At 42.9% G+C, this 27,839-nt stretch overlaps 1 protein-coding gene across 1 annotated transcript in view; it reads left to right on the forward strand.

Annotated features, from left to right (window-relative positions):
* LOC145765712 (hemicentin-1-like) overlaps nt 1-27,839 on the forward strand; it is a 69,711-nt gene that overhangs the window by 30,174 nt on the left and 11,698 nt on the right. Inside the window, exons 48-101 of the mRNA XM_082577536.1 lie at nt 83-278; nt 363-485; nt 751-915; nt 1,163-1,313; nt 1,406-1,542; nt 2,130-2,325; nt 2,831-2,993; nt 3,262-3,377; nt 3,651-3,840; nt 3,963-4,112; nt 4,206-4,379; nt 4,709-4,824; nt 5,093-5,298; nt 6,100-6,192; nt 6,561-6,757; nt 6,895-7,023; nt 8,207-8,362; nt 8,570-8,651; nt 8,833-8,948; nt 9,235-9,409; nt 9,591-9,784; nt 10,103-10,309; nt 10,491-10,578; nt 10,680-10,813; nt 11,710-11,884; nt 11,982-12,135; nt 12,251-12,372; nt 12,543-12,678; nt 12,802-12,905; nt 12,973-13,199; nt 14,254-14,391; nt 14,764-14,890; nt 15,107-15,303; nt 15,454-15,588; nt 19,352-19,527; nt 19,701-19,929; nt 20,141-20,257; nt 20,345-20,477; nt 20,731-20,897; nt 21,022-21,193; nt 21,276-21,446; nt 21,800-21,970; nt 22,113-22,283; nt 22,560-22,730; nt 22,948-23,118; nt 23,313-23,459; nt 24,981-25,102; nt 25,362-25,499; nt 25,819-25,953; nt 26,185-26,350; nt 26,685-26,804; nt 26,979-27,113; nt 27,452-27,574; nt 27,696-27,821. Of these exons, the coding sequence (XP_082433662.1) occupies nt 83-278; nt 363-485; nt 751-915; nt 1,163-1,313; nt 1,406-1,542; nt 2,130-2,325; nt 2,831-2,993; nt 3,262-3,377; nt 3,651-3,840; nt 3,963-4,112; nt 4,206-4,379; nt 4,709-4,824; nt 5,093-5,298; nt 6,100-6,192; nt 6,561-6,757; nt 6,895-7,023; nt 8,207-8,362; nt 8,570-8,651; nt 8,833-8,948; nt 9,235-9,409; nt 9,591-9,784; nt 10,103-10,309; nt 10,491-10,578; nt 10,680-10,813; nt 11,710-11,884; nt 11,982-12,135; nt 12,251-12,372; nt 12,543-12,678; nt 12,802-12,905; nt 12,973-13,199; nt 14,254-14,391; nt 14,764-14,890; nt 15,107-15,303; nt 15,454-15,588; nt 19,352-19,527; nt 19,701-19,929; nt 20,141-20,257; nt 20,345-20,477; nt 20,731-20,897; nt 21,022-21,193; nt 21,276-21,446; nt 21,800-21,970; nt 22,113-22,283; nt 22,560-22,730; nt 22,948-23,118; nt 23,313-23,459; nt 24,981-25,102; nt 25,362-25,499; nt 25,819-25,953; nt 26,185-26,350; nt 26,685-26,804; nt 26,979-27,113; nt 27,452-27,574; nt 27,696-27,821 (8,230 nt within the window). The remainder of the gene's footprint in view (nt 1-82; nt 279-362; nt 486-750; nt 916-1,162; nt 1,314-1,405; nt 1,543-2,129; nt 2,326-2,830; nt 2,994-3,261; nt 3,378-3,650; nt 3,841-3,962; nt 4,113-4,205; nt 4,380-4,708; nt 4,825-5,092; nt 5,299-6,099; nt 6,193-6,560; nt 6,758-6,894; nt 7,024-8,206; nt 8,363-8,569; nt 8,652-8,832; nt 8,949-9,234; nt 9,410-9,590; nt 9,785-10,102; nt 10,310-10,490; nt 10,579-10,679; nt 10,814-11,709; nt 11,885-11,981; nt 12,136-12,250; nt 12,373-12,542; nt 12,679-12,801; nt 12,906-12,972; nt 13,200-14,253; nt 14,392-14,763; nt 14,891-15,106; nt 15,304-15,453; nt 15,589-19,351; nt 19,528-19,700; nt 19,930-20,140; nt 20,258-20,344; nt 20,478-20,730; nt 20,898-21,021; nt 21,194-21,275; nt 21,447-21,799; nt 21,971-22,112; nt 22,284-22,559; nt 22,731-22,947; nt 23,119-23,312; nt 23,460-24,980; nt 25,103-25,361; nt 25,500-25,818; nt 25,954-26,184; nt 26,351-26,684; nt 26,805-26,978; nt 27,114-27,451; nt 27,575-27,695; nt 27,822-27,839) is intronic.

Genomic DNA, 27,839 nt, shown 5'->3' on the forward strand with positions numbered 1-27,839 from the left:
AAGTATTTTGGAAGATTGAAACTGTCACTCGTTGTTCATTTTATAACATTCTTTATAAACCGTCAACGTTTCATTTGCTCAGTGGAAAAAAGATGGCTACCGCATCGCTTCAACCCTTCTCGGCGTTATCGCGAGCTCTTCAGCGGGATTTCAATTGTCTGAAAGCGGGCGTTACTTGACTGTGGACTCGGCCGATCTGGAGCACACTGGAGACTACACGTGCCGCGCGGTCAACGAAGCGGGAGAGGACTCGAAACAACACAAAGTGAACGTGAGGGGTAAGAGGTCGCGGGTTCGATGCTTGCCTCAGTTGATGTTGACACAACTTTAATGACAGAAATCATCCGTGCTTAATATTTCAGTGCCGCCGACAATCAATGACGACGACAGCTCTCCACCAATCGTAACAAGCCACGTCAACACCCCCACTCTACTTCGTTGCTCAGCATACGGGATACCATCTCCTACCATCCAATGGTTGAAAAGTACAATGAAATCATGATTGGTTTATTAGTAGCACTTGGAGTCCAAACTATACTTTCAAGCTGCCAGAACGTTTATTGTTGATATTGAAGCCATGGCTTGCTGCGACCGATTGTCGTCTTCAACCATACAATATGCATAAGTAGAAATACACATTGCTTTTGCTTTATTTCAACATTACTGCAAATGTTTTTCCTCACTGCGGCAGAGCAAAACAAGTTTTATCTTGAAGCAAATCAATGAACATTGAGTTGATACTTTCCTTAGATGGACGTGTGATTGATGTGGAGAGCGACACGAACTTCCTGGTGCAATTTGGAGGAAGATATCTTCGAATTTCAAACACGGCGGAAGACGATAAAGGTGTCTACACTTGTATGGCGTCCAATCCAGCCGGGAAAGCTAGCAAGGACTTCCAGCTCATAGTCAACGGTAAGCCGCCTATGAAAAACCCCGCTATGTTTTAGATACGAAATCCTACTCGAAAATTCCAATCACTGTCTTCACTGTTCTCTCCAAAATGCGAGCAACAGTTGCTTGCTCCTCCTGGTGACTTTGCCACAGACTTTAAAAACAGTTGAATGAGACCGACATATTAATTCGTTTTGGAACTGCTATCTTTGCGTCACGTTAGTTGCATCACAATTGTATCAGTTATTGAACAATGTTTGTCGCGCAGTGCCACCGGTCATCGAAGGCGCCGATGAACTTCCACCAAAGGCAATGGGTGTGCCTGTCAACGACAGCGTTCTGCTGCGATGCATCATAATCGAAGGAAGCCCTTTCCCGACTATCACGTGGTGGAAAGGGAGAGAGAGACTACAATCAAAGTAAATGACAAAATATATAAATTTGTAATTAAAACGGAAAAGTTGGCTAACACATGGCTTTGATTGGCAATAATGGGATAACTTGCATGCAGCTCTCGGATCTTATTGTCCTCCAGAAATCAACTCCTGGAGATTGAAACAAGCCAGACATCAGACACGGGAAGATACAGATGCACAGCCATCAATGATGCCGGAGAGGATGCAAAGATGTTCGATGTGGAAGTACAAAGTTAGTTGATGGCGATTGCCTACCATAAGTTAGTTGATGGTGGCGATTGCCTACCATAAGTTAGTTGATGGCGACTGCCTACCATAAGTTAGTTGATGGCGACTGCCTACCATAAGTTAGTTGATAGCGGCTGCCTACCATAAGTTAGTTGATGGTGACTGCCTACCATAAGTTAGTTGATGGCGATTGCCTACCATAAGTTTGTTGATGGTGGCGATTGCCTACCATAAGTTTGTTGATGGCGATTGCCTACCATAAGTTAGTTGATGGTGGCGATTGCCTACCATAAGTTAGTTGATGGCGATTGCCTACCATAAGTTAGTTGATGGTGGCGATTGCCTACCATAAGTTAGTTGATGGCGATTGCCTACCATAAGTTAGTTGATGGCGATTGCCTACCATAAGTTAGTTGATAGCGATTGCCTACCATAAGTTAGTTGATGGCGATTGCCTACCATAAGTTAGTTTACAATAAATTCTTGTTTATTCGTTAATTTTTTTCTAATACTAGAATTAACCGCATCATTTGTTTATACTGAACGAATGGCGCAGTTGCGACTATTCTGGAAACGCTTCTTTTTCAACAGCTCCTCCTGTCTTCCCGGATGGTGAGGATCACGCGGTGGTTGACGTCAATGAAGGATCTCCCTTGCACATCGACTGCAAGATTACAGCGGTGCCTCTTCCTCAGTTGACATGGTTCAAAGACGGTGCTCCGATTGTCTCAAGTGATGACGTATTCATCTTTCCAGGCGGTCGCTCTTTGCAAATCTCAAGCGCAAAGTGAGTCGGGCGGTTTATGTATGAATCCAATGACGCAACGTGGCTTGTACTTAACATGATGTAATAGTTCTTATAAAGATTCAGTCTTGGTGGCTTAGTGGTTAGAATGCTCGCCTCGGAATCGACAGACATGGGTTCGATACCTTGTCATTTTTTTTCAGAAATCTTATTCTTGCTTGGCACGCAACGTAAAGGAATGGATGGGTTTAGAATAAGGCTTTCGGCTGTGCGTCTATACCAGCGCTGACACTGTCTGCTTAATAAAGTGCTGAGATATCGCGTATCTGCGATGGGTATACACATCTTAAAAGCGCAGCCACAAACTGTTGCTTTGCACTTACGACAAATATTAATGCCCGCTCTGTGCTCTGCCAATCATACATCCAACCAACAACAGTCCATGCCAATCATTATATACCAACATTATATTCCTCGGGGAAGGTTATAATTAATCTTCACCATCCAGCTCATTGTTTCTTCAACCTCTCAACTGTTGATGTTTCAGATCATCCGATACAGGTCGCTACACGTGCGTTGCCACTAACAACGTAGGAAGAGATGAAAAAGTGACTGATGTTGCGGTGAATGTTCCTCCTTCTATTGATGTTGGAGATCACGACACTCCAGAGATCATAAGGCAGTCCGTCAATAATCCCTTCACACTCAATGTAAGCCACCCTAGTAACATTGCCATAAGACTTCGTACAATGGCGACCATTGCATTCATTCCTATAATAAATTTGCTCCTAGAGATTTCCAGATCACGTGATTCGGATTATTGGAAATTCATATTGTTTCTTTTTGAGAGCACGAAACTGGACGGAATAAAGTATTTTTCTCACAATTTTAAAAAGTCTATACTTCTCCAATTAGGTTCCATTTCTTCCAGTTATTGTCACTTTTATATTTAAACGAAATCGATTGTTTTGTTTCCAGTGCCCTGTGACCGGACATCCCCAGCCGATAATGACGTGGTACAAAAACGGACTTCCGTTGGAAAGTGATGACGTGAAATACGTCATAGACCAGGAAGGCCAACGTTTGACTGTGCTGTAAGTGTGGGTTGTTTGTTGAAAGCAAAGGGGTTGATGTGCGTGCAAATGTTAAAACAGGAATGGTTTTTGTGAGTGCCAGAGTTGCTTTCTACACTGGTGTCCATGTTGCAAGTGCGGAAACGGTTGCAACGTGTAGTTGGTTTTATGATCGATTCGTAGATTTATTTATGCCAGTGAAGATATCGATTGGTATTGTGAATGCTGTGACTTTTTTGCTTCGTCTTTCAAGCTCTGCTGATGCCTCTGCGTTCAACCAATGGTCGTTTTCAGGAGCTCTGTGCAGGAAGACTCCGGCCATTATGATTGCCGGGCGAAAAACAAAGCAGGACAAGATAGCAAAGCGTTTATTGCCAACATCCAAATCGCTCCTACGATATCCGGACCTCCATTCGAAAGAAAAGTGGCCACACAAAACCAAGCGGTTGTTATGCTCTGCGATGCAAGCGGAACACCTGAGCCAGTAAGAGGAGCCTGATCCGTATCCGTTTGTTCTTTCGTTATGTTGCATCCAACTGTAAAATATCTGTTCTGTTGATACAGATTGTTGCTATCACCTGATTAATGACGTAATACAACTTGTAGACTATAAGCTGGATAAAGGATGAAGAGCCTCTGAGTCGCGATGATCGCCGATACTCCATCATATCAAACGGGAGACTAATGATCATATCGAGCGCGCAGAGAACTGACGATGGACGGTTTGCTTGTATCGCGACGAACGTGGTTGGATCGGTGAGTCTGATGAGGAGAACTTGTGTTTGAAGGTCTCTGGTGTTGAACATGATTCATTCCTTCATGCTCATTGTTCACTTTATGACGTTGCAGGCCAGGAAAGTATACGAAGTGGTGACGTATGTAGCTCCTGTTCTTCCTACGTCATCGGGTGACATCACCGTTGATCAAGGTGACACTGCAACTTTGAGTTGTCATAGCAACGCGGTCCCAGTTCCAAATGTCGAGTGGACAAAGAATGGAATTCCAATCGAACCAGACGAACTGGTAGGTCCCAATCCCGACGCCTTTACAACGTCACGAATTGCGTTCGCTCTCAAACGTTTCGTTCATCATCATTGATTGTTTCTTCAAAATCTTACAACTAGTTACATTTCCGATTTCAAATTCTTAGCAACAACCTCACTTTAAACATCATCTGTAAGCAGGGTGTACCACTATGACCTTTGCAAGCTAATTTTGTCGGCTCGAAGATACTTTACACAATAAACACAGAACAAATATAAGTCTACGACAACACTGTATTTTACACCTTAACTTTGACCAATTAGCAGAGAGAGCAAAAATTACTTTTCTTGTGTTAATATTTGAACCAGAATGAGGAGCTGGTAATGTCAGAAGGAAGAGACATTATCACCATACACAACTCCAAAGAAGAAGATGCAGGAAGATACATGTGCGTAGTGTCCAACGACGTTGGGATACAATCAAAGTGAGTTGTTCATCATTGTGACGCTCTTGCAGGTTTTGTTTGTGCATTGTTAGTCTGAATGGGTTGCATTTCTGCCTAATGTAATTCTTCTGATGGGGGTTACAAAGGTGACATCTCACATATTAGATAGAGCAACTGGCTGAACATGATCTTAGCATCACAAAATGCCAGGGTATTAACAATGAATCAATAATTTGTTTTTCAGTATGTCCGAGGAATCAAAGATGCCACTCCATATTTGCGTTAACATTGTCTCTGTTTATTTTAGGAATTTCAAACTTTCAGTAAATGTTCCCCCAACCATCGCTGGCCCACCCTCCGTAGATGTCACTTCTGTGCGGGGAAGTCCAGTTACTTTGTTTTGTGACGTATACGCTGTTCCCAAAGCGACGGTGACGTGGATGAAAGATGACGCGTTGTTGCGTAACAACGCAAATATGCAAATCCTCACCGGAGGAACACGCCTTCAGATAGGTGAGCAATCGTGGGATGGTAGGATCAATCATGGGATGGTAGAAGCAATCATGGAGTGGTAGGAGCAATCATGGTATTGTAGGAGCAATCATGGGATGGTAGGAGCAATCGTGGGATGGTAGGAGCAATTATGGGATGGTAGGAGCAATCATGGGATCGTAGGAGGAACCATGAGATGGTAGGAGCAATCATGAGATGGTAGGAGCAATCATGGGATGGTAGGAACAATCATGGGATGGTAGGAGCAATCATGGGATGGTAGGAGCAATCATGGAGTGGTAGGAGCAATCATGGTATTGTAGGAGCAATCATGGGATGGTAGGAGCAATCGTGGGATGGTAGGAGCAATTATGGGATGGTAGGAGCAATCATGGGATCGTAGGAGGAACCATGAGATGGTAGGAGCAATCATGAGATGGTAGGAGCAATCATGGGATGGTAGGAACAATCATGGGATGGTAGGAGCAATCATGGGATGGTAGGAGCAATCATGGAGTGGTAGGAGCAATCATGGTATTGTAGGAGCAATCATGGGATGGTAGGAGCAATCGTGGGATGGTAGGAGCAATTATGGGATGGTAGGAGCAATCATGGGATCGTAGGAGGAACCATGAGATGGTAGGAGCAATCATGGGATCGTGGGAGGAACCATGAGATGGTAGGTGCAATCATGGGATCGTGGGAGGATCCTTTAGTCGAATGCAGTTATCAAACTATAAACACCTTGGGAGTCGTCTTTGTGTCTCATGATTTGTGAACCATTATTTGCTATGCTAGGAGTCATTTTGTTTGTTTATACAGGAAGCAGCAACGTTGAAGATGCTGGCAGCTACGTATGTCACGCTGACAACACAATCGGTGAAGCAAGAAAATCATTCAATTTGCGCGTACAAGGTAGGTAGTGAGTTGGTTGGTTTTTGAATCTTTTTCGGACTGACAAAGCCTTGATAGGTTATTCCTAGAAGTTTCGCATACTTGTAGTAGAGGCTCTTGACGCAGAGCCGGTTACCGAGATTGACAGAATGAAGTTTTCCGATTGTTGAAGTGTTGTTGCCCGGAAATTATTCCATTCACTAGGTGCCGCAGAATGGAGAGCAGTCCTGAAATGCGTTGCTCAAGCGCACACGCCGAGAGCCGAACCAGCGCTGCGTGATCTTGAGTGGCGTAATCCCAAACCACCATCAGATTGAATGCGTCATCGACTTCTGAACACGGCATCTAAAGCACAGTAAGAAAAAGTCACAATCCTTCATCTCGTACAGTTCCAACGGAAGTGATTGTTCCCGAACCAGAAGTGGAAGTGGTCTTGGGAGAGGACGAGGTTCTTCAATGCATCATCACCGGGATTCCTAGACCGGATGTTACATGGTACAAGAATGGAGAAGCAATTGAAGGACGCACTCACCCGAATCTTGCTGTGTCCGACAAAGAAGGAACACTTCACGTTTACAGAGCACAGGTGTCTCCTGATGTGATTCAAATATACTTTGTTAATGCTTTTGTTCTTTGTAACCTAACGAACATTCATTACGTCACGATAATTTTAGTGACGCTATAAACGTCAGAACGTTCCAGTAACCAGCTTTGAATATTTAGTTGTCAGATGGGGCGGAGTACATCTGCGAGGGAACCAACGAAGCCGGTAGCGATAGGGGCAGCATCAACCTCCACATACTGGTACCTCCTACACTAGGAGGCGCTGACGGAGAGCCTGAGCACATTGAAGTAAGACTTAATCCAGTGGTTCTCAAACGGGGTGCCGCGGCACCCTTGGGTGCCATTTACAATACTCTTGGGTGCCGCGAGCTATTTTTCATATTCATTATTTATCTGTCTCAATTGGTTAGCTAGGATATTGTTGCTAATGAAATTTTCATTTTTGTTTAGGAAATTTTTGTTACATCATTAAAGGCAAACTCTAGAGGTCTAGAATGTACTGTTGCAACCTAAAATCAGGGCTAAAGTTGAAATTTAAATTAACTCTCTCCCTTCTCTAACCGCTTATCGAGCCCAATTTGATCCATTCTGGAATTACTCCTTTTTATTTAATTATTCTTGTAATAAAAAACATTTAGTAAGCCCAAAACTCCGCTTAATAAGCCCAAGTTTCGATTGTATTTGCTTGAAATTGTGTAAAAAAGCGTCACAATTTACTATTTTTATCTTGCATTCCACAATTTCACGCTTTACTACGCTGCTAACTCAGTTCTTAATGTTGATCGTATGGCTGTAAAAAGCAATGTTCGTTGCTGACACAACTCGCAAAAAAACGCAATTTTCGGTGCACCCCAAAAATGGATAGCGTAGAACAGGAAAGAACCGATCGTTGTGTACAGTTGTTATTTGGCAACTTTTAACCATAGTACAGTTGGTCATAGTCAATTATGCGTATAAGAGTGGCAGAAATTTGTCCCCTGCATAATAAACACAAATCGTCCGGCCCTGAGGTGGGCTTAATAAGCGAGGACTACTTGTATTTGCCTTTCCCGATGGGCACGCACAAGCGAACTTGCCTGCTTTTCTCCAGGTTGCATTACAGCGGAAAGTCAAGTAGAGAAGCTATGAATAGGTTACTATTTTTAATAGTCTTTAATATGAAACGGTTGATGTATGTTTCAACTACCTGCTGCATTCGAAGTGAAAGATCGTTGGTCCACCACGGGGTGACACAAAATATTTTTTTTTCTGCTAAAGGGTGCCGTAAGCCTAAAAAGGTTGAGAACCACTGATTGTCTTAATCTATGACGTTTTGTATTTTACATTTTGTAATTTTTTGAGATGATAATCACTTTATTTGATTTGTGCTTTTTCATTTGTTTGTACAACAAACTTGCGAAACTTGTTCACTTCGCGTAAGTGTTTTGCGCTGTTTCAATATTTGCTGCAACTTTCCACTTCAAAAAAACAGGCGATTGCTGGCAACCCTGTTATAATGGAATGCAACGTCACCGGTGGCATTCCTCCCCCATCGATCACGTGGCTTCGTAACGGGATTCCATTGGAGGTTTCCGATCGAATACAGTTGGCATCCGCAGGAAGAATACTCAGGATTCTACACGCTCAGGTCAGATGCTACTTTAATGTTTCATTTTATGTTTTCTAAAAACAAAACATTTGCCTAAATAAGCATCAAATCAGCAAAGTTGCTGATCGCTCATTTTTGTGTAGTTTTCTTCCAGCAAATCTCTTTTCCTTTAGAATATCGAATTGTCTTTTAAACTTCGATGATTATTATTCATCAACAATTTTTATTCCTTCATTCTTGCTTCAGGAAACGGACACAGCATCTTATAGTTGCTTGGCAACCAACAAAGCTGGAGGAGTTAGTCACGACTTCATGTTGGACGTGTATGGTGAGTGGGCGTTAGCATAACCGATCGCGCCTCCTATTGCTTAATACTGCAAGAGCATGATAGTGTTGTGAGTCACTCAACTTTTTATCAATGGGATGTCTATTTTTGAATTCTTTTCAAAGCATCAATTCTTTGCTGAATTCCTCAACTAAATATCCTGTTGCAAAACTACAACTTTCAGTTTCGCCAACGTTCCTGTCCGGTGAAGATGAAAACTTAATTGTTTACACTGGAGAAAGCGTCACGCTTGATTGCACAGCTTTGGGAGTTCCACAACCGGAAGTGGCCTGGACCAAGGTAAAACGAATCTTCATGCTTTGGTGGTCAGATGAAATGTGAAGTGAAGATTTGTTTAGAACGTTTTGTTGCTTGTATAATACTTTTCAAAACATTCGTGGTAGATTTCCAATGGGATTCCAAATTTTGGATTATGGTTATGAGATTCTGTCACGCCAAACCCGCCAAAACAAAAACGAGATAGCTTTCAGTCAATCTGTGACTTCATACTGGATCTTTGACTGCGCAATGCTACATCATAATCATTTTATCATCGTGACAGTTTAACAACAATAAAACTTAATAGAACCAAGATCCCTTGAGAGGACTTTATCCACGAGAGGGATCACGCATCCGAGCTGTGGCGGACGGACAGCAAGTTGTTATAACAAAGACGGAGGTCGGTGACACGGCTCGGTACACTTGCCTGGCCTTGTCCATTGCTGGCCAGAGGAATAAGAACATCGATCTTCAAGTGTACGGTGAGCTCATTGGAATTTATCATTTTAGTTGCTTTGTCGCAGCTGTAACTGTTGGAACTGTTCTTACTATTTTTCTTTATTTTTGTCAAGTGACATAATTTGGTCGAACAGAAGAGCTCAAATGTTCTCGTGAAATTCATTTATTTCACTTTCCTCAGCTGCTTAATTTTATATTTATCAGAGCGGACTAGTATAGTGGGATCCGATGAGATTGAGCGAATCGTTGTGAAGGTAGGCGACAGCGTGGATCTTATCTGCGATGCCAGTGCCGTCCCACGTCCAGTTGTCAGCTGGGTGAAGAATGAAGAAGAACCAGTGATCGATAGCTCGCGAGTTCTTGAAAATGGAAGAAAGATGTACATCGTTAGTGCACAGGTAATGCATGTAGTGCAGGTTTACTTATACCACTTTTCTAAAGTTTACCGACTTTATTTAATCTGTAGCAAGGTTTCTAAAGTCTTCTGTTAGCGAGGCTGATAGAGTTGATCAATGTATGTCAACTTAAGACAAATGCGTTTTGAACAATGCTTGATGAAGATGATATAAATAAGGCAACACATAAATTGCCTTTAACCCCATTTGAGGTTTGATGAGTCTCCGGAGAAAGTCATAAAAAGTTGTTACGTCTGGAGCAGAACAATTCTCTATAATACCTGTTCCTTTGTGATGATTGAATAATTTTACATGTGGCAGCTATCCGACACTGGCACCTACACATGTCTCGCGTCATCTCCCGCCGGGGTGGCCGAGAAGGATTATCACGTCACTGTCAATCTTCCGCCGACAATCAACGATCACGGCAATGACGTCACGGCGGTGGTGGGAGACAACGTCACGCTTGAGTGCACGTCAGACGCATACCCTCCTCCGACCTTGAGCTGGCTAAAGAATGGAAATCCGGTGAGTGAATGTTCACTTTTCCACTGGGAACATGGTCTAAATCATATCATCACTTGTTTCAATAACAGTGCATCGCTTCTGTGCTTCGTTGAGTTTAGGATCAGTTAAGAACTGCAAACTATTTTGCAAGCTATTGTTACTTCGAACTTATTGAAGCCAACATATCGTTCCTTTGTTTTAGTTGAATGAACATGAACGTTTTCTGTTTCTACTCGACGTCCAAACATTTGACTCTGCTGATTACACATGCATAGCGACCAATGTGGCAGGTGAGTAGCTTGGTTCCTTTCCCGGTCTTCTATCAATCAGATTCCCTTTAAAATTCGACTCATTCTGATTTCTAAACGTAAACACAAATTGTTTTGTTTAGGCACTACGTCGCAAGTGACCCACCTGAGCGTCTTCGAGCCTCCAACAATAGATGAAGGACGCACGTCCATCACTGCGACTCAGGGAGACACAGTTCTTCTTCCATGTGTTGCCAGAGGCATACCTACTCCAAAAGTGGGTCTAACATTACATCTTCGATAACCTCATTTTACAATATCTTGTAACGTGTAATGTAAATGACTTGTTTATTCATCAATATCGCAGCTGTAGAATGGCGCAGCTGATACAAACCCCTCTAGAAAATCACTGACCATGTCCATTCAAGATGTAACAAGTTGGGTGGACATAGTTGCTAAAGGTTTCGTTGTTGCCGAGAAAAAGTAACTGGTAACACTACCTTCGTTAGTGCCTGGCTTAGTATAATGAGAACATTATCTTCTCATTCTTCGAGGCACAGTAACCCAGCAGCGAAATCTTCTGAACCGTAAAGCGGTTGGATGCATTATTTAACTTTGGTTGTCACCATTTGCCAGCAATAACTCAACGTACCAAGAAATCGGACAATTTCACTGAGATGTTGGAAAACAACGCTTTGCTTGAATAATGTTTTGTTCATCAACACTTTTGCTTCTAATTTGCTCACTCAGTAATAAATCTTACTTCATTGTTTGGATTAAAACTTTGAAAACGTCCGTTTCATTGTGCCCCACATCACCATGCTCTCAATTACACGATTCAAAATGAGCAACAATGATAACATCAGCATCTTCAATATCAAAATAGATAAACAACGTCTTTGAAACCTTAAATCGTAATGACCCGGCACTCTTCTTGCAGATGAAATAAACTTTTTTTTAACTCAACTACGCATGGAACGTTTTACATCTCTGAGAAACAATAAACAGCTTGCACTTGAACACAAAATTGTATCTAACTGTAAAATCACTAAATAATGGCGGTCGTTGTTGTTTCGTATGACGCTATAAGTCCAATCAGTTAGGAGATAATTACGGTTGACTTCCATGATGTGCCTGAACCTCATCCGCTATCATGGATACCAAATGATGCAGGTGAAATGGAGGAAGGGAAGTGAACAACTGGATGAAGATCTTCCTCGTTACACGTTCCGAGAGGAAGGATCCCTGTTGCTTGAGAGCGTAGATGTAGAGGATGCTGGAAGATACGTTTGTTTGGCATCAAACGGAGCAGGATCAGAGAGGAGGATAATTGAACTTCTGGTACAAGGTGGGTGCTCTTGCATCATGTCTTTAATTAATTTTTGATAATTTGTAATTACTTTATTTTTTATTTCTAATTATGACATCATCATCTTTCTACTCAGTTCCTCCCACAATCCGTCAAGGAGCAACAAACGTCACCGTGATCGTTAATAACCCCGTGACTCTGGACTGTGAAGCCGAGGGGGTTCCCCTACCCGAGGTGTCCTGGACTAAAAATGGTCAGAAGTTAGCCACCAAGTCCGATCCCCTGTACAGGTATTACAAGCAAACCATGACAAGATATGACGTGAACAATCAACACCGCTAATGTCTTATTGCATTTAATTTCTTCCTTTGTTTCATATTTCAATTGACAACACATTCTTCGCAGCGTTTTGGGTCGTGGTTCGTTACGAATAGCGTCCGTCACGGTGTCTGATGCTGGTTTTTATCGGTGCTTGGCGTCAAGCGCGGCTGGAAGAGCACACCGAGACATCTCGCTGTTTGTACAAGGTTCGATTTGCCATGATGGTTTATAAAACGTCAAGTGACGTCATTCACCGGATTCTTTGTTGAACATGCAATAAAAACATAAGCGTAGCATAAACAATAAACAAAACATAAGCATAAATTCATCAACTGCCACAGCAATTTTCCTGCCTTTACTTTGTGTATTTGTAAAGTACCTCCGAGCATCCCCACCGGCCCCAGCAAGATAACCAGGAATCCTGGGGCAACATTAAGGATTGCATGTGACGTCAGTGGAATACCACGCCCAGAAGTCCAGTGGATGCAAAACGGCCAAAGAATAAGTAGCAGGTTGGTTGCATGAAAGGTTGCCTGAGCATTGTTAAGTAACAACTGGGAGCTTAGACTGAAGATGAATTAGACAATATCGTTTGTTATCATTGCGTGACGATTGTTTATCTTGTGTTTGTTCAGACGCAACTCGGAGATGTTCGTTGACCTCAGCAACGGGCTGGTCATTCCTTCTGTGAGGATCCAGGATGACGCGATCTACGTCTGCACCGCCACAAACGCGGCAGGTAGGACGATCTCCAATCGTTGGCTCAGCAACGGACCGATGATTCTAATACGTGTGTGACGTAACAGGCACAGCGCGATATGAAGTTGAACTTGAAGTTCACTCCCATCCCGTGATCAGCTCCATCTCCGACGACATGACGGTGTTTGAAGGTGACTCTATAGCGCTTCCTTGCGACGTGTCAGGCACACCACAACCAATGGTCACATGGCGCAAAGGAGCGGAGTTGATAACCAATCAGACGCCGAGGATGACCATGATGGATGACAACAGCTTGATGGTCGCTGCTGCTGAGGTGACGAGCGTTTGATCCGTTTGTTAAAACTTTCTTGTCTCATTTCGTCGCTGAGCAGCGGCATTGTTGGTGCAAGGGTCATCAAAAAGGTGCCACCTAAAAGTTTCCCTTTATTCCATATTTCCTTTGCACAAAATCACCAACGAGCTGAGGAGCCATCTTGTTATTTAGGCATGAGAGGATGTCATCTCAGAGTACATACTGTAAATATCAACAATGATGATTCGTTATGTTTCTCGGCAGCCGATTTGTAGCAAGAATTGACAGCGACAGACACGTGTTTCGCCCTGGCGCCTGCTGGTTTTGTTGGCTCTTTCTTTGTTTCCACAAAGATAAGAGTTAAACTGACTGGTAAAGCGGTGGTCGAATAAATTTGTGGCAGAATACGGTGCGATACTGATAAGCCCAGCCTCATGGGCGAAACACGTGTCTGTCGCTGTCAATTCTTGCTACAAATCGGCTGCCGAGAAACATATTGTTGATTGGATGGTCTGAATGGCTAGCGTGGAAGCTACACCGTTATGGTTGGCGAATCGCAGCTGCTCGCTGTACTAGTGAGTGCTCAGCCTTGTGCTGATAGCCGGGAAGAACGCCCCTTTCTTCACAGTGATGATTCGTGTTATTTATCTCCAACTACGTCATCGGGGCCTTATTGGGTTCCAACGCGTGAAGCTGCTTTGTATTCAAAGGCGACTCAGTAAAGATTCGTCATCAAATTGATTCTTCATGGCTTGAAATGAAGTTTTCCTTAAGAAACTTTATATATTCAATCGCCATTTCCACCTGAAGCAAACTGCGCGTCCGATTTCCATGAGTCACAGTTTTGAACTGGCTCGCCCACTGTCGAGATTGTCTTTAGTCCATGTCTGGAAGTTGTCTTGGTGGTCTGCCACGTTTCTCTTTCTGTTTTTCTTCTATGCAGATTTTGCTGAGTCGGTATTTTGACATTTTAGTATGGTCGATGATATGGTGCTGAACGTCCGTATCTTGTAGGTGCATCACAACTACTACGTCATCGCTGAACAGTAATAATGATTAATTTGCATCTTCAAAGGTCGATGACGTAGGGAAGTACACCTGTGTTGCGCAAAACTCTGCAGGAGTTGCGACACATGACGTGTTACTGGACGTGTTCACTGTTCCTGTGTTCGAGGGGGACTTCCCCACCACAAAGACAGTAATCGCGGGCGAGGTGAGTTGGCATTAGTTAGTGAATGAACCGTGGCGCCCCAGAACCACCACAGGGGTACAAAGAGGTGCCAAGAAATCCACCACAACATTCAGCATTGAAGAAGGGACAAGACTTACAAGTTATACATCGTGCGTGTGATTGAATGCATAAACTGAAACCGGAAAAGTTTTTCTAAAGATAAAAACCCGCAAAGGCCAGAAGCCCGAAAATATTGGTTCCTATAATTACATCAATCTCAATTTATAAGAATGCATAAAGTGACATCATCAATAATTGTGAAGGGATTATCAAGCAGACAACGTTAGACAGGGCTAGGCTTCCGAAAAAGTTTTTGACACCAACACATTCTTTTCCGACCGTCACTTTTCGCAGCCTCTTGTTCTATCGGTCTCCGTGAGCGCTCATCCGGAACCGGAAGTGACGTGGATGAGGAATGGACGGGTGATCGAGAGTGATGACGATTCGTTGCAGATTCCGGTTATTTCTTTAGAGGACGAAGGTAACTTCTAACATTTGCATCCACTGAATAACCATTTTAGCTGATACCATTGTCTGTCATCTTGCTCCAGGATTCACTATTTACGGAACTGTTTGTTGATCAGCTTAGCTTCCGCCTGAAAATTCTGCCCAACGTGAGCCTTATTTCACTGTAGAGGTTTGCTTGGCCGTCTGTCATTGAATACATTGAATGTTTTATTTTATATCAAACTTTCAGGTTTATACTCCGTAACCGCAAGCAACCCTGCCGGTACCATCAATCGCTATCTGAATCTCATCGTTCACGCGTCGCCGACCATTGAGGTTATCGGTGATCCTGACGTCATTGTTAACCAAGGGGAACAAATCGCTTTAACCGTCGGAGTTTCTGGCAAGCCATGGCCAGAAGTGACGTGGACAAAGGATGGCAGAGAGGTTGGTAGGCCACCATGCGGCTTCATACAGACTACGGTCGTTTTCATTTAATTTCAAACCATAGGTAGGTTACTCCTCATTTAGTTCAGTAAGTTTGTTCCGTTTTGTAATCGAAACTATTGATGATTGTTCCACTTCATTTGCTTCAAGGTGACCGAAAGTAACTTCCGGTTCCGCTTGAGTGATTCTGGCAGCTTGACCATCGACAACGCGAAAGCATCAGACTCTGGCCACTACATCGGTACCGCGATCAACGCGGCTGGACGAAGTTCCGTCGATTTTGATGTAAGTTCATCACCTCGCCGGTAGGTCTTTGGGCTGGCTTGGCTGGTATTGCTTCGAGCCTGGAAAGTCGTAGTGATGATAATATTGAACTAACTTTACCTCGTATAATCAACCCTGCTCAGTGCTCAGTGCTCATTGCTCACTCTTTTCAGCCTAGTATTCAAAATATCAGTTTTCTTTTATTTTAGTTGTTTGTTATCTTCTGAATAAGTTTTGATTGGCATCAAACTTTCCCTCTGTTTTTAATACAATTCAATATCATGATGTAGTCAACATTATCGAACATGACGCTACATGAAAAGAAGAACAAATAAGTTACAAAAGAAGAACAGCGATAAAATAAAGATTCAGAAAAGGGTGCGCCAATGTGACACTTTTCACCTGTTATGTTAACAGCTGCAGTTGAGGAGGCTCATATCTGAGATAGGACTTGTTGTTAATGGACAACTGCTGAGCAATCTCAGATTTGCAGATAACATCATCCTTTTTGCACAGTCAAAATGCACTCTGCAACAATTGCTTGAGGAACTGAACCGGGACGAGAAACGAGATGAAATGAAGATGAACAAGTAAAAGACAACTGAAAAAACAACCAAGAACGGGATAGATGGAAAAAAGAGGAGGTTGATCAATACAAATATCTAGGGGCAATGACAACACCAGAAAACGACATGAAAACTGAGGTGACCCACAGGATAACTTCAGGTTGAAGAAGATTCGTCACATTTTTAAAGAGTGAAAACATTTCGATTAAGGTTGGAACATTATCATATGGAGCAGAAACGTGGTCGCTGGTAACTCAGAAAACTTCTTCTTTGTGTGCCATGCTTGTTATAGCCCTGGTACTGTGAAGATGATCCTTGAGCTTGTAGAGGAAAGTGGGACATTGTTTTCCACGAGCTCGTTTTTCTTTGATCTTTCCACAAAAAGCAACAAACCAGAAATTGCAGCAGCCTAGCGGAACATGATAAGAAAAAAATTATAGACAAAATTTGAAATGATCTGAAACATATATCAAGATTTTAATGAAATGGCGAAAATGTAGGCAATGGATAGGAAATGTGGCAAGAATGACGGAAAATACTTGAATACTTGGACAGCAAAAAGTACAAAGAGAACAAATGGGAGACCAACAAAAGATGGGAGATAACATTGAAGAAAAGGTTGATATCACCTGGATAAGAACAGCCAAAGACAAAATAGTGTGGAATCTGTCGTCTGCCAGCAATGACGCAACTGGCTGAATGACGATGATGTCTACTTGCTTTGCTTTTGCAATTTTTTTTGGAGTGGATTAGGCTAACAAATAAGCATTGCTTTACTTCTGAGCTAATCAAATAGGATTTTGCTGAACATCTGGCAACTGTTTTTATGTAACCTTTTTGATCAGGTAGTTCAGCATCCCGTAGCCTACTTCAAAAAATCTTTAGTGAAACTTTTCTGCTTTTTTCAGTCTTTCTGGTTGGTATTTCTGGTTCGCAATCAAGAATTGCACAATCCAAACAAGCTTTCATCAAAATGGACAAAATACTGAAATCTAATTCAATCTCTCTAAACACTAGAATAAGAATTTTACATGTGTACATTTGGTCAGTTCTGTTATATGGCTGTGAATCCTGGACTGTATGCCCGAAGATAGAGAAGAAGATCAACAGTGCTGAAATTTGGTTCATTCGTAGAATGATGGGAATAAACTGGACGGATAAAATCACTAACGAAGAAGTGTGGAGACGCTCTGGGTGCACCCCTGGCGTCCTCATCACAACTATCAAAAAAAGGCAAATGACATTTATCGGGCATGTCTACCGCAAACGCGGAATTGAACACTCGGCAATGATGGGGCGATTTCCTGGTCAGAGGCACCGGGGACGTCCACGTTTGGAAATCTTCAAAAATCTTTCAACATGGACAAACCAAAATTTTGAAAACCTAATTAGAAGTATGGACAATCGATCGTTGTGGAGACTCACGGTAGCCGACGCCTTACTCAGGCATGGCCGATGATGATGATGATGATGGTTGGTATAGAATTTTTATCCTCAATCGACAAACATCCAGACGCTCTATTTTTTGACCTGGACGACATGCGATAGATTTAGTGCATGAAACCATTTTGTTGTGTAAACGGTTCAACATGGCATGAATGAAAGAAAGTCCTGTCCAAACCTACAAAGGAAAACTAGACAGTATTTCTGCCTAGAGGCAGATTATTATCAAATCGACATCTTGGTCATCTCGTCATCAAGTGTGTAATGTCCGTGGACTTCGACAAGTTCGAATCCAACTTCGGACACCATGTAATGTTTCGCGCTAGCCTTTAGGCTACGTCTGACTATTTCGGACGAACTCTCAAAAGACGAACAGATAACTTTATTTGAATCTCAAACATAAATTGGCAATGTACACGCCCACATAGCTGCGGCACTGACGATTGACTTTGACAACTAGTTGAACTCGAGTTGGAGAATGAAATGAAAAAGATCGCAACGCTGTCAGGAAAGCGTATTTAACAGCGGCCAATCAAGAGGTCATGGAAAACGCGTAAGGCAAAACGTGAAACACGAGGTACAAACTTAAAAGGCAAGTTCTCCAAAGATTAAAAGTTTACAGGCACATTTCCAATATATTACATCTCCCTTTGTCTGAAGAAAGAAAACTATTTCACAATAAACAAACAGATTAAAATGAACTTATGAAGAGTGGTACACTGCCAAATACACATGAAATAATGAAATCACATCTACTACACAATTTACTTTTCAAAAAGCTTGGGTGAACAGCAAGAACAACTTATAGCACGTTGTCTCGTTGTTAGCATTTCATTTAACTCGAACAAAGCATTTCTGCAGTTGATTCTGCTTTTACAGTGGAATGTAACTAAGAATGAATTTGTCTTTGAAACTATGATTTCACCAAGATAAGGGGATTACATTGTTTTCTGCAATCAAAACAATACATTATACTATATTACAAAACAAAAGTAGCAAATTAAAAGCTTTCAAAACAAACAGCACAAAAGTAAATCAACTTTCCTTTAACTTTTCATCAGCAGCGCATCGTTTCCATCAGCAACAACTTTTCATCAGCGGCAGCATTTTCATCAGCTGCAAGTTGCTGCATTTCTCGACATGTAACTTCGGGTGTAATGGACTGCTAAACGTTCGGTGATTAGTTTTCCAACTATCACAAAAATTCGCAAATTCGAACTTTAACTCGACCATCCTCCTCCACTTTTTAAAATTCTTCGCAACATTTCCTTGTTGGAAGTTCATTGCTGTCTTTGCTGCGTGCGTCGAATCCATCTGACACCATGTAATGTCCGTGGACTTCGACAACTTCGAATCCACTTCTGACACCATGTAATGTTTCGCGCTAGCCTTTACGTCTGACTATTTCGGACGAACTCTCAAAAGACGAACAGATAACTTTATTTGAATCTCAAACATAAATTGGCAATGTACACGCCCACATAGCTGCGGCACTGACGATTGACTTTGACAACTAGTTGAACTCGAGTTGGAAAATGAAATGAAAAAGATCGCAACGCTGTCAGGAAAGCGTATTTAACAGCGGCCAATCAAGAGGTCATCGAAAACGCGTAAGGCAAAACGTGAAACACGAGGTACAAACTTAAAAGGCAAGTTCTCCAAAGATTAAAAGTTTACAGGCACATTTCCAATATATTACAAAGTGAGTTTCCTGCCACAACGCAAAGAAAATAGATTTCGGGCAAATATTCAAATTTTCTTTTAAATTTTCACAGGTCACAGTCCGCATCCCTCCCATCATCACTAAGGGTCCCAGGGATGTTGAACTCAGCTCCGGTGATCAGCTCGAGCTCGTGTGCGCCGCATCCGGAACACCAACCCCCACCATCAGCTGGGTTTTCAAAGACCAACCAGTCCCAGGAAGACCCACTGATTCTTCTGGGGAGAGCAGGTACCCTAACAATGACGTAACAATCCCTTGTTATAGCAGAAGTTTTTTGTATTACTACGCTCTACCGGCTAGTGATTGTTTCCATTGTTGACGTCATCATCTGCCAGTGGCTCGTCATAGCGTGAGCAATCCAGAATGAAGTTTCATCATCATGACTTTCTATGTTCACATAGGTTCGTGATAGATCATGTGCGACCTCAGGACACTGGATCCTATATGTGTGAGGCAACAAACCCTGCTGGGAAGAGGCTGGCAGCTGGATTCCTTACAGTGAGATCTCCTCCTCACTTTCTGGATGAGTTGAACCCGAATCAAGTGGATAATCTCGGAGGAAACTCTATGCTGGATTGTCACGTAGAGGCGGACCCTCGTCCAACCATCACTTGGACCAAAGATGGACAGGTTAAAAGATGATGCATTGTGACGTTACAATTTGATTTGAAATGATGACGAAAGTAAATGAAATCTCTCTAGGTTGACGTCATAAGCTGGCTTCCCGAGTTATATAATTCCAAATCAAAAGTTGATAAATGCCGTGGTTAAAATTTGCTTTCATTTTTCTGTGTCCCAAAATGATTCTTCTATCATTGTAACCACGCCACGTTTTGTTCAGCCCATTGCAGGCCTGAACAGGATACGACAGTTTGCAAATGGATCACTGATGATATACAACACAGAACTAACCGATAGTGGAAACTACAGATGCACCGCGTTCAATGACGCAGGAAGTGTGAGTCGTCTACATCAACTTTTCATCAGAGCATCATCAATGCAAAGCGAGATTATACCGCCGTCACGTGACTGTTTCTGTCCATAGGTGGAACGCACATTAAAGCTCACCCTCGAGATGGCGCCAGAGATTACTCTCTCTCCCTCGGATAAAATAATCGACGCAGGCGACGCGATATTGCTGAACTGCGCAGCTAGAGGGCAACCAACTCCTGTTATTGGTAAGTCACTTCGACAGCCACCAATGCTGATACTGACCACTTCCATAAGTTATACATTCCAGCTGTAGATTATTTCATTTATTGCTTCATTTACTTACAGGATATGAACGAAGTTCACTTGGGAATTCATGTTGAAACTTAGCAGTGCCACTTGACAATTCAACATATTTGTCATTCATTGGTCTTTGTTTGTTTCTGTTCTTTCCGCATGCGTTCATTGTTTTGAATCCGTCTAATATCGAACATTCTGCAGAATGGAGAAAGGAATCCCTTCCATTATCATTCGGTGACCGAACCTCGATCCTCAGTAACAACTCCCTGCGTATCGTCGCCAGTCGTCTGGGGGATACTGGAGAGTACGAGTGCATCGCGACCAACTACAAAGGGAGCGACGTATCTCCCGCGCTGGTCACTATCAGGGTAAGTGGATTGTTTGCCTTGCGTCACTGATTGGGAAACCTAAAAACTCACAATAGTCTTTGTTGCGTCATACCGCAGCCATCATTGCGTCAGTACTTGCTCATTTCATTGTTTCTTCAACCAGGTGCATGGTGGTTATTCAGAATGGGGAGAATATGGGGCGTGCTCTACCACGTGTGGGGCAGGGGTAAGACACCGGCAAAGGTTTTGTACCAACCCCACTCCAGCCAACGGTGGGCGGGGATGCAGGGCCGCGTCACGTGATGAACAAGAATGTCAGCAAGGAACTTGCCCAGGTAACGTGACGTCACCACGGAATGATGTATTGTGTTGCATCGAAATGTCTTCCATCGATTCATTTGTTCTTCTTCTTTGTAGTTGATGGTGGCTGGAGCTTGTGGACGTTCTGGGAGAGATGCTCGGTGACGTGCGGTCAAGGAGTAAGGTCAAGATCACGTGAATGTAGCAATCCACGACCACAACATGGAGGGGTCCCATGCAGTGGGAAGGACACGGAGCAGTTGGTGTGCGTCGGGTTGAGATGCGCAGGTTTGTAAAGATTCAAACGTTGCTCAACTGAAGGAAGATTTGAAACAATTTGTATGAATTGTCATTACAGTAAAATAACTCGCTTGTGTATTTTATCAAACATTGAAGCAAAATGGTTGGAACGCATAGTTAATCTAATCAAAAAATAAAGAGCCTAAAATGTAGACACTAAACTCATGGTGAGCTTCGAAAACTAAACTTGTGTTCATCTTCAGTGTTATTCATTGGTCTTGAATGTTCATTAGAAAAAGGACTTACAGTGTCATACGAAACAACAATATAAGAAAAAGTTGAATAAAATGATGTTGTCAAGACTATTTACTTGATTATTTTATCACAATGTTTTCACGCAGTGAATGGGGCATGGTCAAACTGGGGGCCTTGGCTTCCATGTAGCGCCTCATGCGGACATGCTATCCAGAATCGATTACGTCACTGTAACAACCCCCCACCATCTGGGGGAGGGGCAAGATGCTTTGGTGCAGAAACGAACTCGCGTCTTTGCAACGCTGACCCATGTCCAGGTAGGTGGAACAATTGAAACCGCGTTCCTCGCGTTCTTTGTTTGTTTTTTCTTCATTTAAATTCCTGAAGCAGTGATCGCGGCAAGCGCGACCCACCACATAAATCCGTTAACAATGCTAATACTGGTCTGTTACATCACAGAGAATGGGAACTGGTCACCATGGGGATTGTGGGATGTTTGCTCTGTTTCGTGCGGAGGAGGTTCGAAAAGCAGGACAAGGCAATGCTCTGACCCTCCCCCGACCTCCGGTGGTCGCCCCTGTTCTGGGTCGAATGCACAAACAGAGAATTGTCACACTGAAGCTTGTTCGGGTGAGTAGGTGAAAAGAAGGTTGCATCAACGTCAATAAATGGGTAAATGTTGTTTATTTTAGAGTTAATTTCTTAAATCCAAGTAATGAACATGAATGAGATGATTATCCAATCAACGCTTGTTGCACCTGTGTGGATAGATGACGTCGCTTACGTAGCACTTTCCCTCCTTGGTTGCAGATCTGTTTGGAATCCCGCACAATAAATTCAACAAGAAGAGAGCAAGGAATGTATCCGTAATCATTTGCTACACTGCCTCGATGTTTTGTGTTTCAGTGAATGGGAACTGGGCAGGCTGGGGAGTTTGGAGTTCTTGCTCCCGTTCATGCGGGGGTGGGCAGGCGAACCGCTATCGATCTTGTACCAGCCCCCCTCCGCGGTTTGGAGGCCGCTTCTGCTACGGCACCGACTCGGAATTGCGCGCGTGTGGACTGCAGTCGTGCCCAGGTTGGTAGCAATTGTTGAAGCTTTGTGATGTGGAAGTAAGAATTTCCTTTTTATTGGCGTTGCTTCAACGGAAACTAACATCCCTGTACGATCTTTATATGAGTAGTGTGGTGATTTCATAGAAAAAAAGGTTTTCACTAAATTGTTCAAAGTGATTAATTGTTGTACGGCGAGTGGCCATTGTTGCGTCACAATGATGAGAACCGTGTTTCTGCAGTGGACGGTGGTTGGTCCACATGGGGGGAGTGGAGCGAGTGTAGTCGCACGTGCGGGTTCGGGGATCGAACCAGGACTCGGCTGTGTAACAATCCGCGCCCTTCCAGCAGTGGGCGCTGGTGTGCAGGAGATGCCACACAAAGTGATCGATGTAGAACGCGATTCTGTCGAGGTGGGTGCCTGCGATCGTCGTCGATTCCAGTTGAACAACTTCAAGCGATGGAATACTTTATCTTTTGCGTTCCAAGTACATTCCTAAGTACTAAGTACTAAAGTGTTGAGAACGGAGGTTCGGACCAAAACCGGAAAACATTGGACCTCATTGAAGATTTGACCAAGTAGATTTCTAATAGAGTTGATTGACAGGTGGACCGCGACAAGGGGAGGGAATCATCTTCGGGAGCATCAACGATATTCCCTTCGGAGGATCAGACGTCTCCGCTAATGGAACCGACATCGGCGATGATAAGACGCGAATCGTCGCGAAGATCTCCAACATCCCGCCTTCTGTAGGTAAGCAACATCAGTAGGGCATTGTGACATCATAGAGAATGGATGGTGGCAACTGGAGACGATGAAATCAACAATCGACCGAGGCGTTTAAGTCAAGAAGTTTGTCATTGAGTTTAATTAGATCTTATTTCCCGCCAACCTGTCACTCTTCCTGCTCTGCAACATCTCCCACCGCATCATCTCTTCTGGTACAGGCAAAGCTTGATAATGACGTCACGTTCGGTCATAGTTGCGTCGGCGTTAGTATCACGTTTGCTTTTCCTGCTTGTAGTACCGAATTTGTTTTCCTTGATTCAAGGTTGGATCAGTATTCGACAATTAATAAATTTTGTTTCTTTACTTTTATGCTTTTTTGAACCACAGAGAAATAAAACATAATTGAAATAAACTCAAACGTTTTCGATACGTGTGTGTATCCTCATCAGTGGATAAATATCAGTAGATAAATATCCTCATACGTACGTGTGTCCTCATCAGGAATTTAAGTTGCAATACATAAAGTGAAAAATCGTAAGATAAGTTTGACTTTGCACTATAACTGTAACGACACTCCGGACTGAAAGCACAAACTGAACAAATGATACGAGAATGATTGCGAGTAAATTATGCGGTGGGAAACAGATCACGTGAGGTGTAAAAGTAAAAATGTAAAAGGAGGTAGTCAACTGAAGTCGCCTACCTCCTTTGCTCTTTCTTTGAATGTTGTGTATAAATTTAGTTGTTTGCGTGACGCAAACCAGACATACATTGGTATGTCAACCAGACATTTGTTGACAAGGGCCGGGGAGCACTTAAACCCAAACTTAACAACTAAAAGTGCAATTAAAGAGCACATCGCCTCTTGTGAAACTTGCACTGACAATATTTCGATCGACCAATTTAAAATCATCTCTCGAGGCAGGTCTGATTTGCAGACTAAGAGCATGGAAGCCGAATCAAACGTAACAATCCATCTCTCAACCGGCAGTTATTCGCCTGTGGCTCATCGTTCCTTTTGTGTGTGTTCTAATTGTTTTGTCCAATGCCTGTAGTCTACACCTCACGTGATCTGTTTCTCACCGCATAATTTACTCGCAATCATTCTCGTATCATTTGTTCAGTTTGTGCTTTCAGTCCAGAGTGTCGTTACAGTTATAGTGCAAAGTCAAACTTATCTTACGATTTTTCACTTTATGTATTGCATATTTAATTCCTGATGAGGGCACACGTACGTGTCGAAAACGTTTGAGTTTATTTTAATTATGTTATATTTTTGTGTGTAATAAAGTATGCTAAACCCGCTAAAGTTACTATGTTTTATTTCTCTATGATTCAACAAAGCAAACTCTCTACCAAAGTTGTATGTTTTTATTTCATAACTTAAGATGTGAACACTGGAGTAACTATTTTATCAAAGCAGCATCGTACATTTTCATCGCAATCATCTTCTGATCATTGTCTTTATCGCGGTTTAGCGATGAGCGCTTACTTAACTTCAAAGGCCGACCAATTATATTCCAATCACCACTATTTGATTGACAGGTCCATATCTCAAGACACAGGTGTCGCTGTTGAGCCCCATTTACTGGACGATGGCGCGTGAGATCGAGGGGGCCTACAATGGCTACACACTCACGGAGGGACTATTTGACCGCTCGGTCATGGTGAGTGCTTCGCGACCTTTGACTCTGTACCCCGCCATTGCTGCCCAAAGGAGCCAATATTAATATTTGTATAACTTTTGTGTAATTGCGATACAAACTTTTATGCTTTTAAACAAATTATTCTTTTCTGTGCTTTTCACACCCGTGACGCTTTTCAAATCCCACGTGTTATTGTCACTAGTTTTAAATGCGTTCTTCATTACTTTATTCTAAGTTATTGGTCCTATAATTCCTACGTGAATGAAGCGTGTATCCCCAGGTTGAATTCGCGAGCGGCGACATCGTCAAAATGACGCATAAAGCAAAAGGACTTGACGCAGAAGGAAAGTTGAGAATGGAAGTGGTGATGGAAGGGGATGTCCCCGAAACGGAACCGGACACTGTTGTTGAAATCAAAGTTAGTTTTTTTACGTTGAAACAATATTCATAAGCGCAAAACTATAGTCTGTAACATGGAAAATTTCTCCTTTTCAGAGCAGCTCTAGAGGCTCAACCGAGTATGTATTACCCAAACAGTCCATTCCCTCAATAATGAGCGCAAAGCATGAGTGAAATTTGTTGTCACTTTTATGAAGTTGTTGATAAAATCGGATGGGGTATCAAACTCGCATGTACTGACACAGTAGAGGACGCTTTATTTACTAAGCCGCCGAGCTGGTATACCAAGTGCAACGTTTTGTGTTTTACGAGAGTTTCAGCTCTTCTTCTTGTCCTAGGATTACACGGAAGATTACGTCCAGACGGGAGCAGGAAGATTGTTTGCTTACTCGGATCGCCTCATCTCTATTGGTGGTTACATCATGCCATACACATGGAATCATTCCATCACTTACAATTCCTCCAGGGGAAGGGTAGGTCGTTTGTACAGTAGATCAAGTTCGCCATTGGCTCTATGGTCGTCACGTTCATTGTCGTTCAAATGATCTTTTTATAAATCTTTCAACTTGGCTGCTTCTCAAAACTTTTACAAAGTAAGAGCTTGGAAAAATCTTGCGGCATCTCGTAGCTTCTCTCATTGTTCGTTGAGGAATTTTTAAATTGACTCTCTAGCATCAAGTACACTTCTTCAATCACTGATGCAGATGCCCTTCCTGGTAGAACAGCTCTCGGCTAGCGACATACTTGTCACATACGATCCGGTTGTGGAGGAGCTGACCTTTCAGGTGGACGTAAAGATTGGAAAGGGAGATCCGAGTGATCGATGTCCTGATGGATTCCTTCTCGACAGAAGCGGAATGTATTGTCTGGGTAACAATCACCAAACATTTGAGTGGTTACCGAAGTCGCACTTTGTTACGTCACTTTCATTCACAATCGATTGATTCAGGTCAAGAGGGTGATTCATTGGAGGATAGTGACGTGTCATCTGCGGCACAGCAATTGTGATTGGCATCAACGTTCATCGTTTTTCAACTTCTCAACGTAGGATAATTACTTTCCACGTTAAAGAAGTGACGCAGGATAATTGCTTTCCACGTTAAAGAAGTGACTGCACAGGGACTTGAACCAGGTCCATCGATCGCCGATCTGGCCCAACTGCTCATCCAAACAAGATTTGTAACTGAAAGGTTTTCCTCTACAGATGAGAACGAGTGCGACACCCAGCAGCCATGCTCCCACAGCTGCATCAACGTCATGGGATCTTTCATCTGTGGATGTCCGGATGGATACGCCATCGGACCTGATGGAAGACAGTGCGAAGGTGAGATGACGACACAATAGAGTAATTCTTGTGTATAAGTGACGTCACACTATTGATTTCCCATGCCGTAGAAAGTGATGCAAAAGTGTTTCTCGATCGAAGACGTTCACACATATCTCTATGGGAATACGTCATCCGGTGACGACGCGTTGTTCTGATGACGTTGTCTTGCAGATATCGACGAATGCGTCACTGACCTGTTCAAGTGTCCACCAACTCTCGAGTGTCTCAACACGTTGGGTGGATACAGGTGTGTGATCACGTGTGGTCCCGGGTTCAAAAGATCCAACAATGGAAGAACATGTGAAGGTAAAAGTTTGAGGGGGATTAGCTGTTGTTAGTGATATGTCAGTGCAAGGTTAATGGGCAGTAGTGCTATTGACACTGTGTATTAGAATATGTTTTCTCCACTTACGATTCTATTGTCACTAATTCATTTTGTTTTTATGTGTTGTTATTTTTCTTTTTGTCACTTTTTGGAGGTGGCGACTGACTTGCTGGCTCTTTGTTGTCTTTTCTACTTGATAGATCAATGTTTGTGTCGAGTCATTTTGCGATGCTGGCCCAAGAGTGCTGCCGCTGTGTTAGCAACACACGCTGTTCTTTGGTTTGATCGTGCAGAGATCATAATGTTCATTGTGACGCAGACATTAACGAGTGTGAGTCACCGGGCGAACGCGTGTGTAACCACGTGTGCCACAATACGATTGGTTCCTACAGATGCGAATGCAGGCATGGATACAGAAGAGCACGTCGTGGAAAGTGTGTTGGTGAGTTCAACTGTGTAGATGGAAGTGTTGCCACCGTTTCGATTTTTTTGCATCAACAGTGACATAGTTAATGAAATGTCGTGTTTTAGTGACAGGAACAAATGCTGTGTGTTGTGCGTAGATATCAACGAGTGTTATCGACGAGCGTGTCGGGACGACCAGAGATGTGAGAATACAGATGGTGGATACAGATGCATTGATGACTGTCCAACTGGGATGGAGAAGACAAGATACGGTGTCTGTGTAGGTGAGTGGTTCATGCAAA

This window comes from Aplidium turbinatum, chromosome 2 (genome assembly GCF_918807975.1).
Source record: "Aplidium turbinatum chromosome 2, kaAplTurb1.1, whole genome shotgun sequence".
Lineage (NCBI taxonomy): Eukaryota > Metazoa > Chordata > Ascidiacea > Aplousobranchia > Polyclinidae > Aplidium > Aplidium turbinatum.